The sequence below is a fragment of the Alexandromys fortis genome, unplaced genomic scaffold (genome assembly GCF_014885135.2).
Source record: "Alexandromys fortis isolate MF-2015 unplaced genomic scaffold, M_Fortis_MF-2015_v1.1 scaffold_97, whole genome shotgun sequence".
NCBI lineage: Eukaryota > Metazoa > Chordata > Mammalia > Rodentia > Cricetidae > Alexandromys > Alexandromys fortis.
In genome coordinates this window covers 1,297,335-1,317,515 of record NW_026067981.1, presented here as the reverse complement: position 1 = coordinate 1,317,515, position 20,181 = coordinate 1,297,335, and the positions used below count along the sequence as shown (strand labels likewise).

The 20,181-nt window shown below is 41.2% G+C and overlaps 1 protein-coding gene across 10 annotated transcripts in view; it reads left to right on the top strand.

Annotated features, from left to right (window-relative positions):
- Fmo4 (flavin containing dimethylaniline monoxygenase 4) overlaps positions 1 to 20,181 on the top strand; it is a 50,427-nt gene that overhangs the window by 22,097 nt on the left and 8,149 nt on the right. Inside the window, exons 1-6 of one of the 10 annotated variants that reach the window (XM_050158296.1) lie at positions 7,559 to 7,821; positions 9,216 to 9,349; positions 11,572 to 11,712; positions 13,046 to 13,234; positions 14,200 to 14,362; positions 16,370 to 16,512. In XM_050158296.1, the coding sequence (XP_050014253.1) occupies positions 11,581 to 11,712; positions 13,046 to 13,234; positions 14,200 to 14,362; positions 16,370 to 16,512 (627 nt within the window). In that variant the 5' untranslated portion in view covers positions 7,559 to 7,821; positions 9,216 to 9,349; positions 11,572 to 11,580. Of the gene's footprint in view, positions 1 to 7,558; positions 7,822 to 9,211; positions 9,350 to 11,504; positions 11,713 to 13,029; positions 13,235 to 14,199; positions 14,363 to 16,369; positions 16,513 to 20,181 lie in introns of those variants that run through there. The other 9 variants (XM_050158294.1, XM_050158301.1, XM_050158295.1 and 6 more) reach the window with 9 other exon arrangements.

The window sequence follows — 20,181 nt, the reverse complement described above, 5'->3', positions numbered from 1 at the left end:
TCTATCAAGCGGCCAAGGCAGTTTCTTTATTCAACCAATGAAAGCAACAAAAATATAGAAGGCCCTCCTACACCAGAGTTTAGCTGAGGAGGCTCTCTAGAAGAGTGAGATTGCTATATCCTATGGGACAGCATCCCACACACACACTGCACCCAGTTTCCGGTAGTCTGGCTTCCTGACAAGTCAGGATACCTGTCCCTCCAGGACTGAGCTATCCCATTGAGGCTCCTGCCTCCAGAACTGCCTTATTCTGGCTCTACCCCTCCAGAGCTGTCCTACTGTGGCTCTAAGTATAAGCTGACTTCCCGATAAGTCAGAATATCTTTGCAGCTCCAGAGCTGAAGCACTCACACTCCCCTACCTCACTCCTGCACAATGACCACAGCTCACATGCTACTCTGTTCTGTTCTTGTTCTTTTCTTGCTGTGGTGCCATAGTTCCATTTCTGTTCCTATGATAAAACACCCTGTCAGAAAGCAATTTAGGGGAGTCTTTTCTCACAGTTCCACATTACAATGTATAGCAGAAAAGTTAAGGCATACAAAAGGACATGTTCTCAACTATGTTTATAGCAGCATTGCTTGTCATAGCCAGAACCTGGAAACAGCCTAAATGCCCTATGTCCAAAGAATGGATAAGGAAAATATGGTACATTTACACAATGGAGTACTACACAGGAGAAAAAAATAACATCCTGAACTTTGCAGGAAAATGGATGGAGCTAGAAAGCATCGTTTTGATGAGGTAACTCAGACCCAGAAAGACAATTATCACATGTACTCACTCATAGATTGTTTTTAAACATAAAGCAAAGGAAAAGAGCCCACAAATCACAATCACAGAGAACCTAGACAACAATGAGGACCCTAAGAGACACATAAATCTAAGCTACATGGGTAGTAGAAAAAGACAAGATCTGCTGAGTAAATTGGGAGCATGGGGACCTTGGAGGAAGGTTGAATGGGAGGGTAGAGGCAGGGACAGGAACAGAGAAAAATGTAGAGTTCAATAAAAATCAATTAAAAAAAAGAAAACTTAAGGCATAAATATAGGCCAATTTAGCCCTGAAATTCTATTTCAAGATGATTTTAAGTTCTGTAAAGATGACAATTATAAGTACTTATCACATGTAAAACCACATGTCGTTTTGCTTGGAGAAGTTTGTGTTTTTTGTGGGGCTTGATGTTGGGGAGTAATTTTGTTTTGGTTTTGTTAATACAGGGTCTCACCTGTAGTGGCTTTGGCTGGCCTGAAACTCACAGTGTAGCATGGGCTTGCCTCGAACTCACACTGCAGTGTGATTTTAAGAAGCATGCCACTGAGCCCAGCTACCACTTGACACTTTATATCTCATAATAAAGGATAGCTTCTTCTGAAGTATCATTTTTTATTCCAAGAAATACTTCATACAAAGCATTTCTAAGTAAGTATTTCATTATTTGAGAAATAAACAGTGACTTCATTGGCTGACCTTTTCATCTATCTTCATTCTTCTGCCAACATCAATGCCTCACCTCAAATTAACTAAGCTTTGTAAACAAGCAAGGACAAGATACCAATGTTTATTCTCTTAATAATGGATAATCCATGGGGCAGTTAGCAGAACTTTAAATGCTCAGTCAACTGTGAGACAGGTATACTGCTTACAGGGAATAACCAGGAGCAACCTGAGCTAACCAGAGTTAATGAGAATTGTGCCTGCATTTCTGTCCCAGCTCCATCATGAGCCTGGCACCTTGGCCAAATTACTCAGCCTCAGTGTCATTGTCCAGAATGGTGGCACTATCAACCGGCACTTGAGACACATGAAATGTGTGATTCCCAGTAAATTAACTGCTGATTGTGGCAGAATGATGTTCTGTTCTCTTCATGAAAGGAATAGAAAACTATCATTCATTCACTGTTGCTTTTTCCCTGTTGTATAACCAGGAGGTGTAACTATTTCTTCCCAGGAATTCACCATTGCAAAGCTTTCCAGCTAGGATTGCTCTTCTGCCCCTGGTCCCCATCACCACCACCTATAAGCACCCTCTGACATGCAACAGCAAGTGAACATTAACAAAGAAGAATTTGTTTTCAAGTATTCAAGTGGCCCTTCTTTTGCAGCTGGTTAATGTGTCTCAGTTCTTACTGACAACTCCCCAGTGCAAGGAGCAGCTTCAAACCCTGCTAAAACTGGCCAACCACAGATAAAGGTCTTTATCTATGCTATTGCTAAGTCTCTGCAAGTCCCGGAGGAAGGGAGCAGTACGGAGATGTCTTTATTAGCTCATTGTAACTTAGATATATCATATCCTGGCTTTTTTCCTATGCATAAATTTTCAAAGAAGAAATCAAAGAGTCAGAAAGTAATAATTTTTCGTGGTTTATGCAGCAAGTGGGAGAGAAGTCAGGGATCTGTGACCCAATAGCCCAGGCTATCTCACTGGCTGCTTTGAACAGCAATGCCTTTGCCTCCAGTCACCTCCGTTTACCTGCGACTAAAGCCCCCACCTAAACACCTTGGCACTGCCTCTTCCAGGGAGCTGTCCCTGCTTAATCACTCCTCCTAGATAATGCTACACTTTGACCAGATCTCTAAATGTTGTGGATACCACATGCCATAACTTTAACACTCAAAATACAGATAGTACCAGGAAACGGCCATCCCACTGAATCCATTTTTAAATGATAATCATAATCTCATAGCAATCCAAATACAGATGCTTAGAAAGCCAGGATAAAAACACAATCAATAACAGTCAGGGCAATATGTCTCCACTAGAGGCAACTGTCCTACCACACCAGACCCTGAATGCTCCAATACAGCTGAAACATGAGAAAAACACTTTAAAACCAACTGTATAAAGATGACAGAGTTTTTTAACGATGAAATAAATAAATCCTTTAGAGAAAGTAAAAAAAAAAACACAGTTAAAGGAAATGCATAAACTGTTCAAGATCTGAAAATGAAAATCAAATCAGTAAAGAAAGTATAAACTTACAGAATTCTGAAAATGAACATTATAAGAATTAGAACAGGAGTTTCAGAGCAAGCTTCAGCAAAAGAATGTAAAAGATGGAAGTATCTGAGGTATTGGAGATATGATGGGACAAATGGATACATCCGTCAAAGAAAATGTTAAATTTTAGAATTCCTGATACAAAACAAACAGGAAATCTGGGACACTGTGAAAAGATCAAACCTAAGAATAATAGGAAAAGAAGAAGAAGAAGAAGAAGAAGAAGAAACCAAGGTCAAAGGTCTAGAAAAAAATTTCAACAATATCATAGAAGAAAAATTTTCTAAAATAAAGGAGATGGCTATAAAGGTATAATACACATACAGAAAATCAGTGGACCAGAAAAAATAAAGTCCTCTCTCCACATACTAATCAAAAAACTAAACATATAGAACAAAGAAAGATTATTTGAGGTGTTAAGGGGAAAAGGTCAAATATCATATAAAGGTAGCCCTATTAAAATCACTCCTGACTTCTCAGTGGAGACTCTAAAAGCCAAAACAGCCTGACCAGATGTGCTACAGACTCTAAAAGATCACAGATGCCAGCCCAGACTACTATAGCTAGCAAAACTTTCAGTCGCATTTCCTAGATCATCTCTTTTTGATCTGCACTCACTAGTCCAATGCTTTCCTCTCTTGCATCTCCTACACAATCCCGGTTCTCTTCTAGTCCTCAGGCTTATTTTTGTATCAGGACATTGTCTGACCTGATGCCCAATAAGACCACATTCAAAACAGCCTCCAGGTATTCCTATAGCTTGCATTGTCCCTGGAGCTAGGTCTCCCTGCTGGCATAAGACACTATTAATTGTCTTTTTCCTGTAAGGCAGCAGTTAAGGCCATTGCTTGTGTATATGATTGGCCAATATCGGAGCAAATTTGGATATAATCTGCAACATTACCCTGTTTCTTAAAAGGTCTTTTAGCTGCCTTGCATACAGCATTGGCGTTCTCAAATGCTAACTGTTTAACTATTATCTGTCATGCTTCTGAGTCTTCAATCAACTTACTAGATGCCTGTGTTAGTCTGGAAACAAAGTCCTGAAATAACTCATCTGGTCCCTGTCTTATACTAGACAACTCCTCAGTCTGTTCTTTGGACGATAGAAGCTTACTCCAGCCTTCTTGGCCATGCATTGGTCTGGACATATGCTACTATATCATATTATAACTGCTGATTTGTTTCTGTATAGGGTCCTTCGCCTGACAGCATCTCATATGAAACAGGAATCTGCTGAGTCCTGTTTCTCTCAGCTGTGGCATGACATTGTTCTGTAAATTCAGTTTTCCACAATAGATAATCTCCTCCTGACAGGCAAGCCTTGGCTATTCTGCTTCCAATCCGCTGGTGGCAGAGCTTCCTCAGGTTTATTTTCCACCAGTATCTGGGTAAAGGATGCCGTGGCACCGTATTGAGCACAAGCAGTTTTTAATTCTTTGAATAACTTAAATGATATGGGAGTTTGTATTCTAAGCAGATTTCCTTGTGCATCTCTCTGCTCCAATACTGGGAACAATTGAAATCCCTGCATCTCTTCTCCTCTGCTAGCGGATTCTCTGATACAAGCTTGTAGAGGAGATTCACTGCTATCCTTATGCCTCTGCTTCCCTTTTGGTGTATTCTGAACTGAGGGTAGATGTAAATCTGCTATTACTCTTGGAAGAGTATTGGTCTGCTGACAGGAGTCCTGTGTCTGCATAGTTCCTAATCTGCACGATAGCGAGGTTACCAACCTTCTCAAGCCTTTTAATTCTTTCTGAACCCTGTCCTCGTGTCTCTGCCTCTCAGTGCTGCTGTTTGCTAATGAGAGAGATGAAGACTCCCTTTCCTGGCCTGAATCATTAGTCTCTGACCTGTTGTAACTGCTCTGTTCTGAAAGAGTATCTAGCAACTCCTCAGGTGGCATGGATGGAACTATCTCCTGCTGGTCAGGATTTACGTCCAACCTTTCTTGTATTAGCATCCAGAAATAAGACGTATCTTCAGGGATGCTTTCGGGGCCATAATTACAATAAGGTTGTTGACTTCTCATTCCCACTTCTTTCCATACTGCTACATCTAAGGTCCTGCGCTGGGAAAATGGAGGGCATATCTCCTCTATGAATTCTAAATATTCTTGTATCTGATGCTGCTGTACTCTCTCCTTTGTCTTTTAATATATTTTTAATCAACTGCATAGTCATTTGATTGCTTTCTCCTTGCCCCATATTTTTATATTTACAAATTTTACTCCTGATATTACTGTCCCGCTTTATTATCTGAGCGCTCACTACTCACGTATCCAAGTGTCACCACGTGTGTTCCTCACGGTCTCCTCCATACTCTGGTCCTTTTCCCAGCATTTCAGAGTTTAGCTGTCAGCCCTCATGGTCTCCTCCACACTTCTGGTCCTTTCTCTGGCTTCTCTCAGGGTTTAGCGGTCAGCCCTCATGGTCTCCTCCATACTTCTGGTCCTTTCTCCGGCATTTCTCGGGGTTCAGTGGTCAGCCCCACGTTGGGCTTCACTATGTCGGGGTCTAAAGACCCAACATAAAAAGACTTTTCCCTAATTGGACCAGTGTGGGGGTGCAGAAAAATAATGAGACACAGTTCACACAGCAATATTGGAAGGGAGTCTCAGGCTTCATTCGTTCCTGAACATCCCCCACGTTTATTATTCAAACACCTTTTATTCCCCCAGGTAAACCAAGATGGAAACTCATTAGTATTACCTTTCCTCAGGACACAGGAGTACCATCACACCTGCAACTCAGTCACCACCCTGGAATCCCCACCTCTTCCCAGGTGATCTACACAATAACAAAGAGAAGGAGCAGTCCAACCTGAGCCATTTGTTAGGTGGCTACAGGTGGTCTGGCAGGGGAGCAGCTGCCCTTGGAAACTAAGCATGGCCAGAGAACCTGGCTACAAATATCTCATGTGAAATATGGGCCTACACAGGGACAGAGTCCCCAAACCCACCTAATGGTGCAACAGCAAGCATGAGCAGAGGGTAAAGGAGAGCCTCGGTGACAGGGTCACAGGACACCTGAGCTCAGCAGCACATCCACACTGGCTCCTGAGCCAGATGTGCAGCTGGAGGCACACTTTGCCTCTCAGGGCAATACAGATATCAGAATGAGGAATGCACACGCTAGGTTCCTCTTGCTGGGCCCATGGACATAATACATGCATGCTCCCCTGGATTCACAAGGCAACCCCCCCCCCCCGGTGATAAGTGGTGCTTGTTCACAGAAACCACAGAGGGGTTTACAGCTAGATCCTGCTAATAAAACGCCACAGGTGGGGGCAGGTAATTATAATCTCAGCTCTGAAGACGTTCACACACGAAAATAGCAAATTTGAAAGGTTAAAAAGACAGAGCACATAGAGAAACCTTGTCTCCAAATTGAGAAAGAAATGAGTCTAGGGCCTTGAGATATTGGGCTGTTGCTCCCAAAGGACAGCATTTAGTTAAACTGAGCAGACCACTGGCCTTCCCAGTCGGGTCTTATCTGTCCACCTTTATTCACGTTGCCTTCCTGACACCTTCAGTTGTTTGCATATCTGACTTCTGGTGCAGAAAATGATCAATGAGCCCATGGCGGAGAACATCCTTCAATGACAAACCTAGATAGGACACCATCACTCTGGTGACTTCCAAGCACTGAGAAGAAGAACAAGCCCTATTCCTTGGTGTTACTACCGCTGCTCCTTCGTCACTTGCTCTTCCTGAGACCAGCTGAATGCCTAGAAAGTATTTTATGTCCTCAGTTTTTACCAGCCCCCTCTGCTGATCCAATCTGAAGTACACACCCACTCGGGAACCTTGACATTCAAAACCACAAACGTTGAGTTAGAAAACACCAAGCATCAGGCTGCAGTGGCCATGAATTAATCCCTGAACTCTGGAGGCAGAGGCAGGCAGATCTCTGTGAGTTTGAGGCCAGCCTGGTCTACAGAGTGAGTTCCAGGACAGCCAGGGCTGTTACACAGAGAAGGCCGAAAGAAAGAAAGAAAGAAAGAAAGAAAGAAAGGAAGGAAGGAAGGAAGGAAGGAAGGAAGGAAGGAAGGGAGAGACGGAGAGAAAGAAAGAGCAACAAGCATAAAAGAATGTGGTGGCCTGGATTATTTTATTCTTTTATTTTATTTCTTTCATTTTATTTTCATAGCTCCTATGCTGGTTTAAGAAGAGAATCAAATAGCCACTGGTAGGTTTCCCAAGCTCCAGTCAATGAACCCATACCGTCCATATATGAGCAGTAGTACTGAGTGTTCCTACTTATCAAACTAAAAATGAAGCCATTGTGCTGGGAGGAGAAGGAAGTTGGCAGGAAGTAGTGAGTGGATATGATTATATTTCATTGAAGACATATGAAAATTCTCCAAAAATAAAAATATATAATTAAGACAGAGAATAAAGGCAGGGTGTTGCTGAAAAGGATGAGAGTTTGGCGCCCTCTAAAGGCAGCAATGATAACAGCATGGTCTTTCAGTGCCTTGGAATTTTAGCTCTTGTGCTGAGGAGGGTGTGGGAAAGGGGCGGGACTCCGTTCTTTCCAATCTGAAAGTTGCACTCTCAGCTGTCACTCAGACCTCCTCCGAGACTGCGGAAGTGTAAAGTTTCTCTTAACAAACTCCCTGTTGTCAACAGCACGAAAGAAGAAGCAACAGGCTTTTGTGTTGAAGTGAGAAGAGTTCAATCAAAGTCAGCACTCTTTTCTCTTCTTAAGACAAGGCTCCGAGATAGAAGTTCTTCCTTGTGTCATAAAACAAACACCACCTTTGACTTCCCACTTTTGGCTCCAAATCCTAGAATCTGCTCTATGCCTGCAAGGTAAGTGTCCTGGGTTGTTTTGCCTTCAAGAGGAAATTTTTCCAAAAACTGTTTGTGCAGATGCTGAAGGGAGAGTGTGTTTTTGCAGGAGTGTGCTTTGCTCCTGGAGGCTGTTGACTGAGGCTAGTACAATAGAGTTGAGGAGACAGAAAGTAGAGCAAAGTTGGAGGAGGCTGTCCAACAGGAAGGCCCCGTGTCAGCCACAGCCATGGGTCCTTCAGTGATCCCACTCTACTCATTGTGATTTCAGGATGATACAGCAGTGAATGCCCCTTGGACACCCAAATAGGAAAAACCCAGGCAAGCACAGTGACAGTAAATTGGCTTAGCTCATCATCAAATGGGATTCCCTAGAAGCCCTAGTCGATTCTGCCATCTGCTGTCACATATGTTTTTCCACATCTCAGAACTGTTTGCTGGTCGGGCAGGTATGAGGTGGGGTTTTGCTGTTGTACAAAGGTCCAAGTTCAGAAACTCAGGTCTCCCAGCGAGAGAGTAATACAAGTATTTCTCATGTTTTAGCGTTTTTAGAATTGACAGAGATGGCACATTTTCTTAGCCCTTCAAGATAGAATTCATAACTGATTGTTGGCTCTGGATTTTTTTTTGGCTGTTTGTTGGGTTTTTGCTTTGTTTGAGGATTGTGTTGCTTTTTGCTTGCTTGCTTTCTTCCTTTTTTCCTTCCTTTCTTCCTTCTTTCCTTCCTTCCTTCCTTTCTTGTGGATTTGTTTTTATTTTATGAGTAATTTTGTCTCAGACATGATACTTCAAAACTTGATAGAAAGAGAAAACTACTTTAACTGTACCTTTTCAAGAATTTTGGCCAAGGTTATCTACCTGCTTAGAGGCAGAAACTGAAGCAGAACTCAGATCTCTCCATCTCCATCTTCCTTATGACCTTCCCTTACTGATACAAATACATTTTCAAATGGCTACCCCTATCAGAAAATCATGGTACTCAAATACTACTATTGAAGTGTACAAATGTGTCTCTATGATCAGCTAATAATCAGCACTAGAAAGACTGGTGCTGTGGTCCAGTTTTATCCCATGGTCCACTCCAGACTGGGCAAAAGACATTGTGTCAGGATTTTTACCAGGGCCAGCTGCTCAATAGGACCTACCACATGTGCCGTCTGTATGTCTGCCTCTCTCCTTCATGCCACAGCCTGGTTTGCTGCTTATATTTTCTCTAAGACTTTATTTCTCAGATCTAATCTCTGAGGCTCTCTCACTTGGATTTCCACTCTCAGCTCAGTCCCTAAGTCCCTGCACCAAGATGTCCCCAGGGCACAGAGGTGGCCAGATTCCTTTGCTGTAGTCTAATCTACTCACATACTTTCCACTTCACCAATTTAATCAACAACCACTTCTCCTGTGTCTTTGAAAGACAGAGCAGAGCAGAGATCTGACCACTTCAGACCTTCACTTAATGGCCGAGCAGTTCAAGTGTTCTTCTTGGTGAAGGCCATTTTGTTCCTGGTGGGAAGCAATACAGGTGTTCTTCTCAACTCAAGAGAATCCATAGGTATGTTTGCCGTGTTTGCATGTTTCCAGAAGCTACCTCTCTGAGGGAGAAAGATAGGAAGGAATGAACCACAAGTAAATATTTTGTGATGGATCCTTTTATGTAAATAATATGATATTGTTTACACAATCTGTTAACATAGGTATTTTCCTTATTTTACCAGCAGTCTATCAGAGAGTGTTTTGGCTGTTGTTGTTGTTGTTGGGAGGTGAGTCCAATAACTTTCCAGCAGCTGCTATTGTCACTGTTCTATGGCTGTGAACAACATGACCAAAGCAACTCTTGTTTTTTTTAATTTAGTTTTTCAAGACAGAATTTTTCTGTGTAGCTCTGGCTGTCCTGGAACTTACTCTGTAGACTGGCTGGCCTTGAACTCACAGAGATCTGCCGACCTCTGCCTTCCTGAGTGCTGGAATTAAAGGCATGTACCACCACCACCCGGCCAAGGAAACTCTTATAGGAGAAAGCATTTAATTGAGGGCTTGCTTACAATTTCAGAGTTTTAGTTCATTATTATCATGGCAGAAAGCATGGCAGCATACAGGCAGTGGATGAGAACTACACCCTGATCCACAAGCAGAGAGAGAGACACTCTGTGCTTGGCATGAGCTTTTGAAACCCCAGTGGCATGCTTCCTCTAACAATGCCACTGCTCCTAATCCTTCTAATCTTTTCGAATAGCGCCACTTCCTGGTGACTGAACATTCATTTATATGAGCCTATGGGTACATTCTTCTTCAGAAGCCGAGTTCAAACTTTGTTTTGCTGCTTCTAAGGTCCATTCTCTTTTCACCATAACTCACTTTGAACTAAAAGACTCTCAAATGAACTTGGTAGAAATGGAAGAGGTAGAGATTTAAAATGCAATGAGCCAGGTATGGAGATACCAAACCTCACAGAGAGTTGAACACCAGTATGTTTGGAACAGGAAGCCCTGAGAAATCCCTCCAACCTGGGCAGATCCTCAGTGACAGGATGCAGGACACCTCAAGCCCTCAGCTCAGCAGCATGCCCACGCTGGTGCAAGCACCAGAAGCTCACCTGTGGGTAGACTGCCTCACAGAGCAGTGCAGTCATCAGCAGTAAGGAGCACTGGGTTTCTTTTGCTGGACCCGTGGGCATCGTACACACGTGTGCTCATGGTCCCACAAGGCAAATTCCACCACAAAGAGTGGTGCATGCACAGAGCTGCTCTACTGCAGTGCATGTATTAACTTACCGAACATAGCTCCGTTCTTCAAACTTCATATTTGAAAGCTGGAAAATAGTACCTCGGGCTTGGTATCATTAATGTGATCAAACAGGTTTTCATGTACTTCTTGACTAACACTATGCCTTTCTTGTATAAATTGCCCACCATGTCAATTTGCTCAATTGGTATTTTGCCTTATTATTTTTCCCTTTTATTGAAAATATATTCTTTCCTCATACAAATTTCCTTTTTTGTTGTTAATTTATAAGCGTATTTCACATAGCAAGCATAAAAGTATCTTGTGTATTTCAAAATATTTTCTTTAGATTAATTAGCTTTATTTTACTTTTAGAAGCTTGTTTATTATATTATTTTGTATAGATGAGCATTTTTTTCAAATATTTATGTATGTGAAATGTGTGAGACACGTTCCTGACGAAGGCAGAAGAGTACATTAGATCTTCTAGGACTGGAGTTAAAGACAGTAGTGAGGCATTCTGTGGGTGCTAGGAAGTGAACCGAGGTCCCTGGAAGAATCAGTATTCTTAACCACTGAGTCATCTCTCTAGGAGAATATTTGGAAAAGCAACATGAGAGTAAAAGGTTCTATTAATACTGAGAGTCCCACTAGGTAAAATGTACTAACTACACTCAGTAGTAAAAATAAAACTGGATTTAATTGAACACTTGCTAGTAACACATGGACTATTGAACCTTTCGAACAAATACCAGTCATTTAACCTTCACAAAAACTCTAGTGATTTTCACCATCACCCCCATTCTCTTGACGAGAAAAGCAAGGTGCACAGAAGACTGATGGCAAGTCCAAGGTCACACAACTAAACAGATGTAAGACCACTTTTTAAATCACAATGGCCCAATTCTAGAACCTGTAATGTTTAATCAAACTATGATTCCACTTTCACCCCCAGAGTAAATAGGAATATTTCTAATACTACATAGGTTGAGTCCTCTGTCAAGCGTTCTCTTCTGACTCTACCATACAAAGCTTTCCTTGACCTTCACACAGAACATAACCATGGTCAAGAAAGTCGCAGTGATCGGAGCTGGCGTGAGTGGCCTGTCCTCTATCAAGTGTTGCCTAGATGAAGACCTGGAACCCACTTGCTTTGAGAGAAGTGATGACTTCGGGGGACTGTGGAAGTTTGCTGTGCGTAGTTCCCATCCTCCTAGCCCACTAATCATGATCCAGTCACATGCAGCTTCTGCTCACTTGGTGATCAAAACAGGAGGAACTCACTGAATCATGATAAATATGTGTGTGGTTCCATGATAAACCCTGTGTGGGATGTTGTCTAAGATGTAAGGAATCTTAGAAATTGGCAAGGCATAGTCAAGGACCTGGAAAAAGAGTGGAATCTGTTATCATTAAAATATCATCATAGTTTGTGATGGTTTCTGGACTTGTACATTCTAAAGGTTGCAGAGTGCCACATCCTGCAAGCTGGACAGTCTTGGTGAAGAAGGAGAGGATTCCACACTTGTGAGGATGAAGTTGGAGTAAAGTAGTAGTGCCCCAACTCCTAGACACTGTTCAGATCTTATGGAGGGATCATTCATTCACAATGTATTTATCATGTCGCTCTGCCTGGATACAATGGTGCACAAAACAGGCAAGGACCCCACCACCCTTCACATAGTTGAAAAAGAGAACAGACACAGTAAAGAGGTTCTTGTAATGCAACGGAAGAGACTCTAAGATTCAGATCACCAGCACTGTGGGCCCCACAACTAATTAACTTCAGCAAACCCCTGAGTTCCAGAAGCCTCTAGGAGAAAGGGACAGGGAAAAAAGAAACTTGAGAGGGAAATGGAGTTGACCTCAGACATATGAAGTTCATTGATGCCTAGAAGGTAGATGCTTTTGTTGTTTTGTTTTTGAGTGATAGAAATCAAGACCAGAGAATGGGCTAAGGAATACAAAAGGAAGCAGAGATTGCCAGCGTATGCTGAATCTTTTCTGACGTTTGAGATGGGAGGGATGGAGGAAAGGCTAATGAGGGGGTTGGGTTTTGTTCCTAAAATTAGAATGTTTGATATTTTTAATGGCAATGAAAATAATACAGTCTGCAAATATGAACAGAGTGTAATGAGGGAAACTGTGAAGCAGTTCCCTAGAGAAAGGCAAGGAGAGACATATCCAGAATGAGTGGAAGGAGTCACTATGACAGGTGAAGAAGAAGCTACCAGCCAAGACTGACCATCAGTGAAATCATTTAAGGACCATTTTGTACTGTCATTAGCTTCTTTGTTTGTGATGGGGCAAAGATACTGCACTTACTCATTCCAGTCCCAATAAGGAAGCCTTACCATGACAGCATGGACACCTAATTCTCAGTTTTCTAGAACTCTTTAAAATTATAAATACAATGCTAATTGCTCTAAACCCCTTTCATCTGGGTGACCATGGAGCACCAAGGCAACTGAGGTTCTCTTCCAATGTGTTCCTTTTTTTCTGCATGCTAAGTATACCTCCACTACAGGAAACTTCCAAGGATGGAATGACCAGAGTCTACAAGTCACTAGTGACAAATGTCTGCAAGGAAATGTCATCTTACAGTGATTTCCCATACCAAGAAGATTACCCCAATTTCATGGACCACAAGAAATTCTGGGAGTATCTCAGGGAATTTGCCGAGCACTTTGACCTCCTGAAATATATCCAGTTTAAGGTAAGATGGGTTGGGTTATGGAAAGTTCATGAATGGAAGCTGGCTAGGAAGTAATCTAATGGAAATGAGATGAACAAATAAACTTTTCTCTTATTTCTCTCTTGATAAGAATAAGATAGGTAATTTCCTCTCTGTTCTTTACTCAGATCATTAAAATACTGAATTTCCTGATTCCTCCTCTAAATGTCAAACTCTATCTTAGGGTTTCTATTGCTGTGAAGCGACACCATGACCATGGCAACTCTTTCAAAGGAAAACATTCCATTGGGACTAGCTTACAGTTTCAGAGGATTTGTCCATTATCATCACAGTGGGCCATGGGGGGACATGGTGGCGTGCAGGCAGACATGGTGATGGACATGGGGATGAGAGGTCTACATTTTGATCCAAGACCACAGGAGACTATGTGCCATACTGGGCAGAGCCTGAGCAAAAGTCCGCCTCCACAATGACACACTTCCTCCAACAAAGCCCCACCTACTCCACCAAGACCACACCTCCTAATAGTGCCACTCCCTATGGGCCAAGCATTCAAACACAAGTCTGTGGGCCATTCCTTTTCAAGATACCAAAGTCGCATTTAGGATACAACTTAGAATGTTTTCCTGAGAATAAAGTAATGATTCTATTTCAGAAACTCAATGGGAAGAAGTGACTACAACCCTCAACACAGAAACTATGGTGGAGGAGAGATTGTTTTCCTGGCTTTCCCCAACACATCAGCAATTATGACTCATTTCCTTCTCACCAATAAAAAGTCCTGGTTTATCCTTTCAATGTCTAAGTTGTAATCCACTTAGGAGCAGCATTGAGAGCCTACACAGTACTTAATTTATCTACGAATGAGATAACTGATACTTACAAACCTTGTTTATATCATAAGTTACTCTACTTAAAATAGTAGATGAATAGTTATACCAGTCACAGTGTGAAAGTCAAAGGCAGTGTTTGTCTTTTGCTTATAGAGTACTGTGCGCAGTGTAACACAACGCCCAGACTTCTCTGAAACCGGCCAGTGGGATGTTGTCACAGAGACAGATGGCAAACAGCACAGAGCTGTATTTGATGCTGTAATGGTTTGTACTGGGCAATTCCTGAGCCCCCGTTTACCTCTGGAATCCTTCCCTGGTAAGTCAGTTCTACCTGAGACCATCAATACTCATTTGGGTTCTTTTAGAGGAAAAATGGCTTGCTCATAATTGAAAATATTTCAGCAGGCTTATAAACAATGTCATATTTATTTATATTTACTTAGAAATTACAGGCACAAAAATATTTTGAGTGGTAAAATGTCCTATTTTGTGTATGGTTTTACTATTTGTGTACTAATATAAACACAACTGTGATTGAAGCCTTATATACAGCAATCAACTAAAACATAAAATAACAGATCTATCATTTTTAAGAAGGTTTAATTTGGAGAGTTCATTTGAATCAGGGCTGGTCTATAATTCAAAACCTTGAAGTAAGAGAGTGCAGAAGCTGGACAGGTAGCTTTAAAAAAAAAAAAACAGAAATCAATTTAAATGAATAAATTCGCTCTTTAAAATTGCCTACTCCACCTCTCAGATCAGGGCGTTTTAAAATCTCCTTTGAAAACAGTTGGGCACATTCTTATTAACATTTTTATAATTGGTAAACCTTTGTCTTTGAGGTCCTAATCAGTTATCTAGAAAGCTGACAGCTACTCAAATTCAGATGTGATAAATAAAAGTTAGGGAAGTGAGGATTACTAAAATGTAATAACACTGCTCCTAGTCTGTGTTTTCTTGCTGACCCTGGAAGAGATTAGTAAGTAAAGTTTTCTTTTCTTCTGTTGGTTTTATATGTGTTTGTGATCACAGTATTTGTAGTGTGGCGTACACACGTGTGTACAGGTGCCTGTGTGCAGATGCACAAAGGTGAAAGGAAGATGTTGGGTCTTCTGCTCTATAACTTGCCACCTTATTTCTTTGAGATAGCATCTCTTGCTGGCCCTTCTCCTAGGCTGATAACCAGCAAACCCCAGAAAGCATCCTGCCTTCACCTCCAACAGTACCTGGGTTCCAGGCATGAGTGAGGCTACATCTATCTTTCTACACGGATGCTAGGATCCAAACTCAGGTCATCATGGCTACATAATAAGCACTGTTACTCAGTGAGCCATCTCTTTGAAATATTATTTAAAAATCAATCACAAATAAATGGACTCTTCTATTAAAATATGTATAGGAATCGAGTAAGAATTCAACCTATAATTTCTCAAGATGCAATATTCTAAATGCTGTCTCAGTTTGAACTCGGGGATTGAACTCAAATGGATCATCAGGTTTGATGGCTTATCCCCTAACCCACTGCCCCCTCTTCATCAATATTTTTATATGTTGCCTTTTTAAATAATTTATTCCAGGCTATTTTGTTGTAGCTATTATAAAGAGAATTATTTTATTCATTTCTATATCAAATCTTTTTCCTATTATATTCAGCAATAATACTGATTTTTTGTATGTTGTTTTAGTATCCTACAGTTTTGCTTAATTAATGAGTCTTATGAGAGTTTTGGGGGGATCTATGGCATTTTCTGTATATAAAGCATCTTCTTTTACAACAACAAAAACATCCTTCTTTCCGAACTGAATGCTCTTCTCCCTTCTCTTCCTTTATCGCTCTAGCTCGGAATTCCAGTAGCATCACAGGCACCTGTCCTCTGCCCCAGACATAAGGGATGCTTTTAACCTTCTCCCTATTTGATATGATACTACCCATGGCTTATTTTGCACGACCTTTATTATATTCATGCATATTCACAGTATACACACTACAGTGTCCATACAGAGCCAGAGGACAGTCTGTAAAAGTCTGTTCTCTTCTTCCACCATTTGGTTGCTGAAAATCAAACTCAGGTTGTCAGGCTTAACAACAAGTGCTTTTACCCATCTTAAGTCATCTCTCCAGTAGTTATCACTATTTTTTAACAGGTTGTAAGAGATCTGTATTTGGGTTCACCAAATTCCCAAAAGACTTGTTCTTCACATGTCTTCTTCCTTGAGTAGTGATACAAGCAACGTGTGTCTGTCTCAGGGATTTCCCTATCATTGTGTACTACAGAATTATAGCTGAAATATTTCAGGTAATTTCATCCTTCCCTTGCCTCAGGGATCCATAAGTTTAAAGGACAGATCCTACACAGCCAAGAGTACAAGATTCCGGATGCCTTTCAGGACAAGCGCATCGTGGTGGTTGGTCTTGGGAACTCTGGAGCAGACATCGCAGTGGAGCTCAGTAGAAGAGCAGCCCAGGTACACTATTTCTAAATCAGTGTCTCTGCCCTTATCAGCATGAACAGTGGCGCAGATAAGTTATCAAGACCATAAACACCTTTCTGACTGGTAAATTATGCTGACATGAGGGAAATGAGGAAAATCCCAAAGCCACTCTTGGTCTGCCATGTCAGGAGACACACTTCACAGAAGCAGACTGTGTTCAAAGGACTGCAGAAAAACCATGTGAATGCCTAGCCCTGGGTGGTGTTCAAATGTGTCCTTTAATAAATAAGATCAACTAGGCAAGATGTTTCACTCAACCGAAGTTCTCACTCATATCTTTTCTCCCTCTTTCCCTCACTTCCTCCCTGTCTCTGTCTCCTTGTCTTCATCTCTGCATCCTGCATACCCACTCTCTGTCCATCTCCCCACAACTGTTGCTCACTTTTCCTTATTGAAATAGGATCTCACTATGCAACCTCACCAAGTCTTAATTAATTTCTTACTTCAGAATCCCAAAGTCTGGGATTACAGGCAACCAACACCTAGTCATCTTTCTTTTACATGAACCCTCTGTAATTCTATCAAAACCCCATGTTAGAACTCAATGGTAAGGTTGTTTGGCAAATGTTTCTGTATTAGGGTTTCTATTTCTGTGAAGAGACACCATGACCACAGCAACTCTTTTTTTAATATTGTAAATGTATTTATTATATGTTTAATGCATATACAAGCTAGAAATGTTGATTCAATTTTCTTTTTTTTAATTTTTATTCATTTTACATACCAACCACATTTCCCCCTTTCACCTCTCATCCTACTCACCCCACACTTCCACCCCCAATTTACCCCTATCCACTCCTCCCAAAGGGTAAGGCCCCCCATGGGCAGTTAACAAAGCCTGGCATATTGAGTTAGGACCAAGACCCTCCCTCTTGTATCAAGGCTGAGCAAGGCATCCCACCATAAAGAATGGGCTCCAAAAAGCCAGCTCATGCACCAGGGATATATCCTGGTCCTACGAGCAGGGACCCCTCGAACAGACCAAGCTAAAGCTACACAGCTACCTCCCACATAAGGAGGCCTAGTTCAGCCCCATGCAGGCACCACATTTGTCATTCTAGTGTACCTGAGTTCCCATGAGCTTGGTTTGGCTGTCTCTGTAGATTTCCCTGTCATGATCGTGATCCCCCTTGCTCATATTATCCCTCCTTCCTTTCTTCTACTGGACTCCCAGAGCTTGGCCTGGTGCTTGGGTATGGATCTTTGCATCTGTTTCTGTCACTTACTAGATGAAGGCTCTATGATGACTGTTAGGGTAGTCACCTATCTGATTATAGGGGAAGTATTGTAGGAAGAGCGGTGGGGCTTGCCATGTTGGGTCCCACTCTGTAGTAGGAGGACGCGGCCTGCTTTTCATCCTGGTTGCCCGGCTCCCTCCCGGCTAGCTTATACCCAAAATAACCACACAGAAATTGTATTAATTAAATTAATGTCTGCCCCATTAGTTCTAGCCTCTTATTGGCTAACTCTCACATCTTGATCCAACCCATTTCTAATAATCTGTATGTCACCACGAGGTCGTGGCTTACTGGGAAAGATTCAGCATGTCTGACTCTGGTGACTCCATGGCGGCTCTCTCTGACTCTCCCTTCTTCCTCCCAGCATCCAGTTCTGTCTTCCACAACTACCTAAGTTTCTGCCCTATCAAAAGGCCAAGGCAGTCTCTTTATTCAACCAATGAAAGCAACACATCCTACACCATTTCCCCTTTTTCTCTTTAAACAAAAAGAAAGGAAGGCTTTAACTGTAACATAGTAAAATTATATATAGCAGGTATCAAGTAAGAATTACAGTTACAATATTTAGATCTATTTTATCTTTTATCATAACAAAGGAAAACTATAACTATCTATCAATTCTTCAACTCCATCAAAGACTCCAGGAGGATATAATATTACCTAAGTAAACAAGAAATAAGCAACTTCCAAAACTCTAGAAATGACAGAGACATCTCGCTACCTGGACAGTCACCCAAAGTTCTTTTGTACCATTGGAGCATTCATCTTCAGCCTACAGGCCCATAGTATCCAGAAGACTTTTCATGAAGCAGGAAATTTTAAAGACAATTCAGTCATTTTCTTCTGTATCCTGCAGAATGTCTTGCAGACTCTTTCATGAATCAGGAACCCCGAAGAATCATCTCACCTTTAGGCAAGTTTAGCAGTCCTCTCTCTGCAGTCTCTTTATGTCCAGTTTATGCAACAGTCCAGGCAAGAGCAGTTTCTTGCCCAAATGGCTAACCAACTCCATAAGGAGCCTCTTCAATGCCCATCTTCTTCTCAAAGTAGCTTGGTGCTGCCAGGAGCAAATATGTCTTGTTGTCATGAAAAGCCCTAAGTTATTAATACATTTTAAAATCCATATTCTCTAGTCTTTGAAAGATATGAAGAATACCTATCTGAAATATATCTGTGCACATCTAGAAAATCTAACATGACTACAAGCTTGACTATTATCAATGATTATCCATTAACAACTTATATTTCCTAATTATCCATTACATTTTTAAATGAACTACACAGTTACAATACCTTAATCAAGATCAGAAATACATATACATATAACAAAATTGACCTTAAATTCATTACAAACCAAGATTCATACCAATGTGAATTAATTACATCTATATCATCTCCCTTTTTAAATGTAAAAGAACATTTATAAGCAATATTTGGGAATATGGACGTAGTTATTTCTCTCCAAACTTCTTCCTGCTGTATGGGGGTGCTGTTAATCAGGTCTTTCATGGTGTATCCTGTTTGCTAGGTTCCTCTCAGTCAGCAGTTGGGCAAAGTAATTTTTTGAGGGTGTACACAGAAACCTCTCAGGAGGGCATGGTTTATCAGTCTAGAAGCAATCCACATGTTCTCATCTTCTGTGAAAATAAAGAAGAACCTCTTTTCCAAAGCATCATATCCTTAGACCCAAATCCTGAAGTCATTATACCTTTATAATATACATCCTGGATTAGCTTAGCAGATCACACAATGAAGTGTCTTTCTGTACTTAGACCCTGAGCAGTCAAGAAATTTAAAGAAAACACAATAATATATATAATCCAGACTCTCTGTGAATTTTTCCATTTTACGTGGCTATATGGGGGCGAATTACATTCAAACTGCAACAAACTCCAACTCATCTACTAGAAATCAGATCTGTTCTTTGTTTTAATATAAAAGCAATCTTTAATTTTTAAGTATGTGAGATGATTTAGAAATACTGAACAACTCACAAGAGATCTAGTTCACATGCATGTATTATAGGAAAACTGTTAGATCTTAAAGAATAGGTTTATGTTTAAATTGGATACAATTGCTTTTCTAAACCTTTTAATTCTCTATTATTCATATGTTTAAAAAAGTTTCCAGATCAGAGCCTGGAGAGCTAGCCTAGTCGCACAAATAAATGCTTGCCACAAAAACATCAGGATCAGAGTTGCATCCTCAGAGACCCCACAAAATGCCAGCCTGTGTGTACTTCTGGGGAAGCAGATTCCTAGGGCTCACTGGACAGAGAGCCTCAGCTGATATTTGAGCCCCAGGTGCAAGTGAAAGATCTTGACTCAAAAAAAAAAAAAAGCCCTGAGACATGGCACCAGAGGCTCACCTCTGGTCTCTGCACATAGGTACATACACACTCACA